The sequence below is a fragment of the Epargyreus clarus genome, unplaced genomic scaffold (genome assembly GCF_041222505.1).
Source record: "Epargyreus clarus isolate Ecla_fem2 unplaced genomic scaffold, WU_Ecla_fem_2.2 ptg000007l, whole genome shotgun sequence".
NCBI lineage: Eukaryota > Metazoa > Arthropoda > Insecta > Lepidoptera > Hesperiidae > Epargyreus > Epargyreus clarus.
Genome location: NW_027332215.1, coordinates 17,812,650 through 17,825,234, shown reverse-complemented (window position 1 = coordinate 17,825,234; position 12,585 = coordinate 17,812,650). Strand labels below are relative to the sequence as shown.

The 12,585-nt window shown below is 36.9% G+C and overlaps 1 protein-coding gene across 2 annotated transcripts; it reads left to right on the top strand.

Annotated features, from left to right (window-relative positions):
• The first annotated feature begins 2 nt into the window (after positions 1-2).
• LOC140743569 (uncharacterized) lies at positions 3-12,356 on the top strand. 2 transcript variants are annotated; one of them, XM_073074957.1, is made up of 8 exons: positions 3-299; positions 3,408-3,522; positions 3,888-4,058; positions 4,650-4,965; positions 5,615-5,857; positions 7,060-7,225; positions 8,586-8,713; positions 10,416-12,356. In XM_073074957.1, the coding sequence occupies exons 1-8, from the start codon at positions 273-275 to the stop codon at positions 10,540-10,542; spliced, it is 1,293 nt and encodes a 430-aa protein (XP_072931058.1). In that variant the 5' UTR covers positions 3-272; the 3' UTR covers positions 10,543-12,356. The 2 variants fall into 2 exon arrangements, with proteins under 2 accessions (XP_072931058.1, XP_072931059.1); XM_073074958.1 differs by having other exon boundaries at positions 4-299; positions 5,657-5,857.
• Positions 12,357-12,585: the final 229 nt, after the last annotated feature.

The window sequence follows — 12,585 nt, the reverse complement described above, 5'->3', positions numbered from 1 at the left end:
AAAGGTATCACTACTGACTAGTATACAGAAATCAAAATCTGCGACGCACGTTGCCTACTTCACTTACATTACTTTTCGCTCACTTCAGCTAGCGGACAAATTGTTAAGGCGGCCCGGCACTATCGTTATTTCGTTTCTTTGGTGGTAAATTATCTTGAGATAATAATCGATATCTATCTACGTTTATGATTACGGATTACGGTCTTAATTAACGGTTGTTTTTATCTTATTTCATTTTTTTGTGTAGAACGCGTGAGGTACCCGCTTCCTTCATGGCATCAGGATCGGAGCCGAGTATGGTTTGTATATTTGATTTTTGCTCTCAATGAAATCTTTGGTAAATTTAGGTTTTCTCCTCGATTAACATTTTTTTACTGTATTAACTGTTATTATTATTTACTAAATCGGCTACTCATCGTTGAATATTTTTACCGCGCATGCGCGAATACTGTATTTAGTAGCGGTGGGTCGTTGAAGTTTTTTCGGTCAACGAAACGTCAACGTTAATTTCCATTGATCAACTAGTTGATCAACTAGTTAATTTCGTCAACGAGTTAACGTGTTACTAATTTCAACTTGCATCAATAATAAACGGTTTTTAACTATGCTGCAACGATCAACGCTTCTCTACTGGAGTGCGGTAAATGTTATTTTAGAAACAATTTGACTTAGTGCGTGTTATTAAATATCAATATCAAGAATTGATAATTATAATTATTTATTAAGAAATAATTCGATATGTTCTACATAATTGGAGTTTAAATTATGCTATTATACCGACAATCAAGCTCGTCTGCTACTCGTATATTATAAAAAAAAATTAACGTAAGTTTAATTCTAAACAAAATACAATTTTACGTTGAAAATAACGAAACGTTCCGTGTAACGTCGTTGACGTAACGTTGATTCGTTGAACGGTTGATTTAACTTGTTCGTTGATTCAACGACCACCGTTACAAAATACAATTTACGTTGAAAATAACGAAACGTTCCGTTCAACGTCGTTGACGTATTTAACTAGTTAATTTCTATTGGGTTAACGTTGATTCGTTGAAAGTGAATCAACGGTTGATTTAACTAGTTCGTTGATTCAACGACCACCGCTAGTATTTAGTTTTAGTAGTTTATTTTACAGTTTACCTTGTTGAATGTAAACCATATTATTCTTTAAAAATAAAAGCCATAAACTATTCTTCTAACAAACTTAGTCTTTTGGCGGTACATTTTGATTTGATTCCCAGAATACTAATTATCGCCTCCATTTTCCATTATTCCGTACTCAAAGGGTAAAAACGGAACCCTATTACTAAGCTTCCGCTGTTTCTCCGTCTGCCACAACAACCAACAAATTGTGAAAATAAAAGGGGGAAGGGGTGGCTCCAGGATTTTGATCCTGAGAAGCCTCCAAATGTCTACAAATTTCCTTGTAAAAGCTTATAAAATAAGACCACATCCTTCCGCCCCCCGCTTCATTTCACATTCAGCCCCCGGGCCTCCGACGACCTTCCTACCTTTTGCCGGCCTTTTGTAAGAAACCGCAATGTGCCGGCTTATTTCGCTTTTTCTGTTTAACCGTTATAGATAGTCAGTTCAAATGATCACAATGCATTTACTTCTGGTTGCGATAATAACAAATAATAATAAAAAAACTGAGTATTTGGTGATACGGACGTCTACGTGTTTCAGTTCGACTCGCACTTGTTTGTTTGTATGCAATTGCAAAAATGATTTTATTCTTTACATAATGGTCACATAAATGTATGCATTGTTAAGTTCCTCGCGCAATTTAAACGATTGTAATTTTTTGACTTTTTATTTTTTACTGAAATTTTATAGGCATAACTGTTATGTTGATTTTTTTATTCTTGATCAAAACGCAGCGTCCCAGGCGGTCATTAGTTTTGATTAAGCAACACTTTAGGATTAAAGGACGATTTTTCATGAAACGACATCAAATTACTTTAATATGTAATGAATTTATTATATTACTAACCTTATCAATGGTCTTTATACTCATATGGCGATAGCGTTGAAAATTAATCTAAATCAATTAATTTTATTTTAAAGTACAGTGCTTTAATCTATTTAAAATTTGTAATTCATACTAATACATAAAACTCTACATACTTAGTTTTAGTCTTAGTACATCTTCAAAAAAGTTACATCTTTTATTCCCGCTCAAATTACAACTCGAATTTCAAACATCGAGACAATTTAAGACTATCGGAACTATTCAACAATGTTTAACCTAAGCTTGGATTAGTAAAGATACTTCGCCGCGTTGAAAATGAATGAAGCCACAAACGGCTTATTAGTAAGTTCTTTTTTTAAATTCTTGACAAAAACATTTTTAGAGAAAATTTACGAATAAATAACTAATACTGCGTAATTTACATAATAAATAAATAATTATTTCAAATAATTTAGGGACATTTTAGCACGGGGACGTGGCAAAACTTTTTTACGCAATTATTTCAATTCTCAAAACTGGGTACATTTTCTTGTTAGGATTGAGTAATCTTTACTAATCTATGTCTATGGGTACCTACAATACCGACAAAATCTAAGTCCCATAGCGGGTCCCTTGTCCACACCAGTAATTTACCCAAAATGTGGATCGAGCGAATTAAACTGCATTTTTATACTGCGTTTTATTCAAATGTAGCTAGAAACTAAGAGCTAATATGTGAGCGAAAGCTCGCGATCGTTACCGACGGTGGCAGTCGCTGGCGGTTGTCGTCGTTGACACACTATGGCTGGCGACTACTGCCGACAAAACACACTCATAAAACGGCGATCGTGTTTTGTCGTCAGTCCTGACAACAGACAGCGATAACCGACGAACATGGCGACGCTCGCAATCTATCACTGTCCTTAGCAATTGCTAACAGTTGGTGACGCTCGTCATTAGGGTCTGTCGCTCTGTCCCTGTAGTTCCGGGACTAGAATAGGGCTACGGTATCCCCTGCCTGTCGTAGGAGGCGAATAAAAGGGGGCTTCCAGGGTTGCGGACGGCAAGAGTGGGAGCTCGAACCGTCCAGCAAGCGACCCCGGGAAGGACGGCGGTATGTGTGGTCGCATACCGTCGACAACACTACGTGGTGTGGGAGGAGCGAAAACTGCTCACCCAGGGTAGAGCCCGTTGGGCATCGCGCTTGGAGGGCTCCGGTTGTGTTCCGTTGGAGATCCCGGAGTTCTCCAACAAGCGTTGAGGACGGCCACCGGGGGGGTTTTAGTGCGGTAAAAATCCCACATAACCCGGCGTCGTTCCCACGTCGTCGGGTACCTTTTGAAGGTTTTCCCCTCGAGAAGAAAAATAAAAAAAAGGGTCTGTCGCTCATCCGATATTTTATTGAACCTTAAGCGTTGTTCGAAGGACCATTAACAGTAAAACTTGAATATTTCAGTGGTTGCCATGGCTGGTGCGCAACAACGATGTCGCACATCTCTGGTTGGCGCAGAAGACCTATTTGATCTCTCAGGCAGTATATCTGCTTGCCGGCTTGGTGACACTTGTTCACGGTAAGATGTTACAGTTAACAAACCCTTTCAAGTTTTTGTGTATTAATTTTTGTGTTCCTTCTTTAGGCATTAAACTTAGTGAGTCGGAATTCCGGCTCTCACATTGTGGTCCTTGTTTGCAGACCCAATATGCATCATAGATTTTTCGAAATTATGGACGCATCAAAATAATTATAATGCAAATAGCATTAACGACTGCCACCTACGACCCTGCCGCAGGGCCAATCTAGGAATTTCCCTGCTTGCCTACGACATAACAATTAAGGAGGCAATCAAGGGTCATCTCCACACTAGGCTGCCCCTGCGACAAGTCTAGAGTAGGTTACGATCACATTATAATTTATTAACATCACAAATATATTCAGCCTTTAGAAAGGGTGGAAGATGGCCATACTTCTGGCTGTGTACTATCCTCCACGGACTCTACGCTGACAACTTCTGGGCTATCGTTGTCCCGGAATATGATAACTTCTGGCATTCACAAGCTCCGGTGATGCTGCTGGGCGGTCGACTTCCCCTTCACATCATCTTCTTGTGTAAGTTACTAGCATTTTAAATTAGAATAGTAAATATTTATATACCTAACTAGCTGTGAGCCGCGGTTTCATCCGCGTTAAAAAGAAATAACGCGGGTGAAACCGCGGGGCATAGCTAGTTCTAAAATATAAGTAGCATAAGTCACTCCTTATTATATATTCTACCTGCCAAAAAACCGTCAAAATCGGTTCAGCCATTTCAGAGATTACTCAGAACAAAGCGACAGACAGACAAAAATTGTAAAATATGTTGTTTTGGTGTGTGTGTGGTGTATGAATATACATACGGTGTATATTCATATGAATGTAGTAATACATGCATATGAATATACATACGGTACAAAGCGGTTATTTCAATATTAAAAACAGACACTCCAATCTTATATATATATATATATATATAGATTATGTTGAGATGTTAAGAATACGTTGGCGAAATAAATATCGTAAGAAGTAAATTCTCTGTAACTTCGACAAAAACAGATTTAGGGGTTTCGGAGGATTTTTGAGGAGGACATATATTTCCTATTTCTCCTCCAGACCGAATATGTTTGACTCCGATCCAAAATATCAATGGGTTGATCTTTACAGACCCGGCGTTTATATACCACGCCGCTTACGCCGTGTCTAGGCTGAACCTGCCGAGATACGCGGAGCCCTTCGCCGTGGGCCTGGTGACCGTGCTGATCGACATCCCGTACGACATCGTGGCGGTGAAGTTCGTGCACTGGACCTGGCATGACACCGACCCCAACGTGTTCGATCGCAACTACTGGGTGCCGTGGACCTCGTACTACTTCCACGCGACCTTCGCGGCCAGCCTCACCTTCTTCTTCCACGCCAGCAGGAACTGGCTCGTCCAAAAGACAAAGGCGACTCAGAACAAACCCCTGTGGAAGGCTGACGGGTACGTAACCTAACTGATATATTAAATGCGAGCATGAGTTTGTTTATTTGTTTATTTGTGTACTATTCTTCACTACGTAATCGATTATCTTGAAATTTGTATACATGTTGTCAGGGGTTCAGAAAATGACTGTTTGATACCTTTTATTACCAAAAAAACGTATCGTTCCGTAGGAATAAATAGAAACTTCTCGCCGCGAGCGAAGCCGTGGATAAAAGTCCTTATAATTCCTTATAGTTCCTTATAAATACGTCTCACATTATTTTAAATATTTTGTCATTGGTTTATTGATTTATGTCAGTGAAAAAGTCTTCGTCCTTTATCTTTATGTTATAGGAGTGGAAGACGAGCATGCAATCCACCTGGTGGTAAGTGGGTGATGCCGCCCATGGACGTCTGTAATTAACGCGAAATAAAATTAGAAGTATATTACCACCCTTCAAACCAGAATACAGCAGCACTAGCCACTGTTGTTATCAGGCAGAAATAGGTTAGCGTTGGTCGCTCTGGAGTCGAACATCAGTGGGTTCTACTTCCTATATAAATAGACTACGTGTTACGTTCTTTAATAACACTGATATGTTCTTAAAGAAACCCTGTACCCTAATTGTAAGATTGGAGATCACGTATTGAATGTGTGGGTATAAAGGGACCGTTACCTCCCTTTATGCTCAAAGTCCGCATTATACAGGAGATTAGTGGAATGCAAGTCGATGCTGTTGGCCGCGCTGCTGGGCATGCCGGGGGGTGTGCTGATGTTCGTGCCAATCTACCATCCCCTCCACGACCTCTACAAGATCCACACTGAAGTCGCCTTCTTCCTACTATTCGCTATCTTCGGCGTGATCGTCTTCCATGGATTGTTGACTGACCGCGAGAAGAATAAGGAGAGGTAAGCAATGTCAATCGAAAAATCAGTGATAGCCGAGTTTCTTAACCACTAGGCGGTTAAGAAACTCGGCCTCTCGATCGAGGGGTCCGAGGTTAAAATCCCCAGGCACGCACCTCTGATTTTTTAAACGGTGAAGGAAAACATCGTGAGGAAACTTGCATACCTGAGAAATTTATAGAAAAAAAATCTCAAAGGTATGTGAAGTTCACCAATACGCACTTGGTCAGCGCGGTGGACTATGGCCTAATCCTTCTCATTCATTCTCATTAAGTTTGTTGTATGTTAAGTAGTTTTGTGTTTTTATATACAACTAGCTGACCCGGTAAACGTTGTGTTGTTATATATGTTATATGTTGTGATGTTAAAAAAAAATTAGGAGTGAACAACCCTTATCACTTAGGGGTATGAAAATAGACAGTAGCCGATTCTCAGACCTACTGAATATGCATATAAAATTTGGTGAAAATCAGTAAAGCCGTTTCGGAGAAGTACGGTAACTAACAATGTGACACGAGAATTTTATATATAAGATTTTAGTGGGTGTTAGGAACTCTAAAAATAACACTTTTATTACTTTACTAGTTTTTGCTCGCGGCTCCGCCCGCGTTTAAAAGAAAATAATATAACATACTAACATACATATAACTGAAAATTCGTACCTTCAACTTTGCTAAAGATCATCACTTGATCAAATTCATAGTTTACGACTTAATCCTTACTAATATCGATTAAAATAATCATGTTGTGGGTCCAAAAGATCGATTCTCCGATTAATCGATCTTAGATCGCCATCCCTAGTTCCCGTGGGATTTCCGGGATAAAAACTATCCTATGTCCTTTCTCGGGTCTCAGACTATCTTTGTACAAAATTTCATTAAAATCGGTTCAGTGGTTAGGGCGTGAAGAAAAGACAACCAGACAGACAGACAGAAAGACAGACAGAGTTACTTTCGGATTTATAATATTAGTAAGGATTTTGTGCTCTTTGTAGTGATAGTAGATTAGTTGTATCTGCACAACCCCATATCTCAATTAGATATACTATATGAGGTTTTACCAGGGAATTATATATAGTGAAGCGGAGCTCAGGTGGTAGGTATATATTTGGGTACACACCAACAATTCTGTTCTGTCAAAAACAGTCAGCTAGGCTCTCAACTCTATGAAGAGGGATTAAAAATAATGTAATTATTTTATTACAGACTGAGCACCATCGACTACATCCTGATAATGCAACTGGCCTTGCACTATATCGTGTACTGGGTATTCGTGGCGTTCTTCAATCCCGAAGCGGAGTGGTCATCGGGATTCCATGAACCGGTGGGAGACTGCAAGGAAATGACCAGCCTCATTACCCCGTTCGGACAGGTGAGTTGAAAACAATGCAAAACATTTGAATGCATTCATTCGTGCAAATCACATGAAAAATTACATTTGATTTAAGTAATAAATAGCGAATTGTTGTTAAGAAATCCGATTGCTTTAAATATAGTCTATGTCATTCCCACAGTAGGCGAATCCATCGAAACCTCATATGTTCAAATCCGTCAAGCCCCGGGGCCTGCCTTGCCAAAGAATGAGACATAATCAAAATAAATCAAAAACTGATAGAAATTATATTAACTGATAAGAAACTGATGTTCATGATATTAATGAACATGTTCGTTTATTTACTTATGATATAATACAGATTTACAAAAGAAAAGCCTAAGCATATTCAATTAATTTATTTATACTTAAAAATAAAATGAATAAAACGTTGTAATTTGTACTATATCTGAACATATATTGGACGCAAAGATATGTAACGTTCTTTATAATTTTACAACATTAAGTGCTCGTATCTTTAGTACGAAAGTGTTCGTGATTTATAAAATTATGTAAATAAAATGTTATTATTACACATTTATCATTCATTAAAATTATTACGATACGGTCGTGATATCGATAATTTGATAAGCGCTCAACTATGTTGTTACTATGCGAATAATTACAAAACAGATAAGTTTGTTGTAACTACATTGGGGAGAAAAAGATAGACAAAATGCACGAACCATGTTATAAGTAAGAAAAATGTAGATACTTATATAAACTTACCTACCACGTATGTATTTACTTAAGTATGTCAATAACTTGTAATAATTAAAGACGTCTTTTGTATTTTCAACTAAATCAACTATAATATAGTAATAGTGTCATCCACGACTTATTACCACGGTGATTACGTTATTAGAAATCGAATACTAATCAGGAATAAGTTTTTTCTGAAATAGTCATTCATTTCGTGATGTCAGTGTGAAGCAGTGGTACTAAAGGTGGTAGAAACCTCTCTGGTTCGACTCCGGCGGCACCGCCGCCTATAAGTATCTATTTCTGCCTAAGAGCTGCTGTGTTCTGGTTTGAAGGGTATATTATATGTATAAGTATCCTTATAAGCAACACTATCAGATAGTGGAGTAATATAGAGGGTGTATGTTTTTTTCAAAATTAACTGGTTCGATTCCCGGCTAGGGAAAAATATATTTTAAAAAAGTAAGTAATGATGCAGTTTTAGTTTTTATCAAATTCGCCTCGTAAGTCCTTTCAGCATTTTCCGCTAATCCTTATAGTTTCGGATTTGACCCTGAACGCACGTTTGCAAAATTCACCCTGTATAGATATCATACCGGGATGGAAGGGTTTTTATGAGAATTTTGACAAGCTCAAGTGTTTCATCTCTTTATTCAAGACGCTGCAAAAACGTAAATTCCTCTGCGTGGACGACTACGACGAAGGCTACTTCAGCTTCCACTGCGTCGGCGACAAGAAGCCGCACCCCGGCGCCACCTGGTACACTATCTGTGGAACACCCTTCGAGTAAGTTTAAACCTCGTTGCACATTTAATTGATATATTTTCATGCTCTCTGAATGAATTTACAAATACGACACTGTATGTGCTGTGCTATTTTGTTAAAAAATAAGGAACCACACTATCGCTGTAATGATAGCTGTGTTTGTGTGTAAAATAGATAAGTAAATAAGTAATTAAAAGTTTAAAAAACTGAAAACAACACGTTTATAGTTAATAAAACTAAAAAGGATTTTTTTGTTATCTATAAGTAATCGAAATAATTTACGCCATTTAGGGATTCGGTGGTGATCGTTGTAGATCGATAACAGCGTCACTTGGCTAATTAGTTATGATTTAGTCTGCACCACCTATCTCGAGCACCGCCTCGAAAATTGTTAATTCTGAAGATCCTGATAAGGTCAATGAGGAATAATTCGCCAAGTACAGATCGAACTCGCACATGGAGGCTTCCCTACCACAATCATTATTATTTACTTATTTTTATTAATTTTATTATTTTCAACAAAACTTAGTTATATGACACAACAATAGATGGAGTTGGGGTGATGATGAATGATACATAAACAACGTATAATAAAATTAAAATAACTATATTAAAATATGTTTTATGGTTCTTATTTGTATTTATTATAATACCAGTTATAGTAGTAAACGGAATGTAAAAATTTCAACCTCTTCCTAGTACGGTTTAACAGTAAGATGAAAAAATGCCGAAAATACCGGTTTGTTGTATGGAGACCCCTTTAATATTTAACTTTCTTTTATTTTTAGTATTTGTTGTTATAGCGGCCACCGTTATGTATCCTCTGTAAAAAATCATGTGTCTATCTATTACGGTTCCGGAGATATAGCTCTGTGACAGACGAACAAACGGACATACAGCGAGGTCGTAGTAATAGGGTTCCGCACCCAAATACGTACGGTACGGGTACGGGTACGGATAGCTTGGTTGAAACTCGGCTTCTCAAAGTTATGTATGTACTTATTACAAATTAATTATCACTTGCGCTAACGGTGAAGGAAAACATTGTGAAGAAATCTGCATACCTGAGATCTTTAAAAAAAATCAAATTTATGTGAAGTCTACCAATACGCACTTGGCCAGAGTGGTGGTCTATGGCCTAGTCCTTCTCATTCTGTGAGGAGACCCGTCTCCAGCAGTGGGATAGTGACAGATTGAAAGGAAATGAAATATATTTATTTTGTATGGGCATAGGCCCATACAAAACCCATACAATTTGTAAGTGACATCATAGGGTGGCACTTACAAATTGTCAGTTATTTTCTTACTTCTACCGGATCGGAACGCGACTTCAACAGAGAAGATCCGGTATGAAATTCAGTGGGTTTGTCTTTTTAGCGTTCCATACCCAAAGGGTAAAAACGGAACCCTATTACTAAGAATCCACTGTCTGTCCGTCTGTCACAGGATTCTATCTCCTGAACCGTAATAGATAGACACTTAAAATTTTTACAGAGTATGTATAAAGGTCGCTCTATAACAACAAATACTAAAAATAAAAAAATGAAAATAAATGGGGGCCGCCATACCAGGAACCGCTATTATTCAGTATCTAAAGAAAAAAAATGAAAATGTTGGCGGTACGGAACCATCTGTGCGAGTTCGACTTGCACTTGGCCAGTTATTTTCATAATAATTATTACACTTTTGTTGATTGACGACGAGCCTATTAATTCTGTTACAGAAACCGCATGGAGTACATCACGGTCCTGACAACCATCCTGGTGGTAGCTGGTGGCGTCTTCTACGGCCTCTACTTCAGGACCATTCAGCTGGTGCCTACGAAAAAGTCAAAAAATAAAACATCATAAACTCATAAATATAACGATTACATAAGAATGAACCTACATATAAGCGATACAAGTTAAACGGCGTATGGAAGGAGAGGTATTTCAAATCGACTTGTTCGATTCCTGAAGGATTTTGTATAAAATTAGTAGTATTTTTCGCCTGTCTCTGTGTTCTTTGTATTTTCGCATTTATCCCTCTGTCTTCTTGAAAAATTCACCCTGTCTTCTTTCTTTACTAATTCCTCTATTGTTTTTATATGTAATTATTATATATCCTTACTATTTATTATTATAAATGCGAATTTGATCTTGTACAAAATGGTCAGAATTCTTGTTCAGAATGGATCAGTTTACGTCGATCGTCGATTTTATCGATCGCTATCTGTCGGTCGTAAGTTGCTTTTTACCCGACTGCCAAGGAAGGGTTATGTTTTTCGCGCGTATCTTGTATGTTTGTCTTTCTTTATTTGGTCGTATCTAACAAACGGCTAGATGAATGTCGACAGTTAAGGTGTCATTATATTCGTCCCAATGACCCGAGTGTCCTTAGATAGGTGTTAGAATAAGAAAATCAAAATGGCGGATTTTTGGCACGAAATACTAACACATTTAAAAAACAAAATAACCGAACCTATCGAGTAGGGTATCAAAATAAAGTAAATTAAAAGGAGATTACATATACATTATATAATATACACAGATATTATAACACATCGAGATGACTATCTGACTAAATGAGTAAGTTGCTGTGTCAGACATCAACGCAAAGGGAAACCGCTGAACTTTAGCGTGCTGGAATTGTATACATAGGTTTGTATTTCAGCCTTTTAGTGCAGTCGGGTTTTTGATTTTTTAAATAAATGCTATACTATTTACTTGTTATTATATTGATTTATATAATAAATAAGTTTACTTTTTAATTTGCTACCAAAGAAACACTTTTTGATAGGAAAAACCTCTTTTTCGCCTATGCTAAGTACTATAACTATAGATTATAATATTTTACTTATTTAAGGTAAAATCTTTATAGTCGACCTTATGTACTGGAATCTAGAATATCAATAGGTACTTAGTAGGTACTATATAAGAAACATACACACAAACTGGTAGTAGTATATAATTGTTGTGATAAGTATATAAGTGTGCATGCACAAAACTCGTTATAATTGTAGTGATCCTCATTCTTAATGATGAAGAAAATGATTGTTGCGTCAGTCGTGAAAGTTGTTTTGAGCCCCGCTGGTCAAATGTCTTTTACGTCATACCTACATGTAATTTTCTTTAAAAAAACCATAAAATCGTGCCAGTTGCCCCACAATTCCGTTTAGTGGAAACATGTTTAGTGAATCTACGTTATTTAAGTATCATATGTTTCCATCTAGCAGATGAACTGCGTTCTGGGTTGCTACTTTCAATGTTAAATAATAAAGACACCTTTCCTTGCACTCGCAACTAAATAATCAGTTCGTAGGTAATAGTTGTTCGTCACAATTTCCAATAGTTACGTACAAATACCAATATAATCATACCCAATATATTCTACTCAATAGAATTAGTTTTAAGGTCGTAGACATTTATTTTATTCGCTTGTCAATTTGAAATTCGTTATTATTTTTGCTATATCATTTATTGTTTGAAACGTTATATTGTTTGCTCTGAAGGCAGAGCACATTTTTTTTGTTAAAATCGATTTATAAGTTTTATTTAATTTTAAAGATTTTATTTTATTTAATATTAATATGTTATTTTATTATTCGGTAGTTATGTATTCGATATCTAAGTAACTTTTGATATGTAAGAAGGCATGTATAATTTTAATAAATGTCTGAAATTTATATAGGTTTTTTAATTAAAACTATCTATAGCTCGTTTAGCCATTGTCCTTGACATCTCCCGTTTCCCGCCATAATACCCTTTTGTTTTTTTTTTTAAATCACGAATACAGCGTTACAGCCAATTAAATATGTGGCCAGCATTATTTTTCGAGTAAAAGGTTTTATACTAAATTTAATTTTATTTATTTTTATAATCTTAGACGTCACCGGAGTACGTACGTCGGGATTG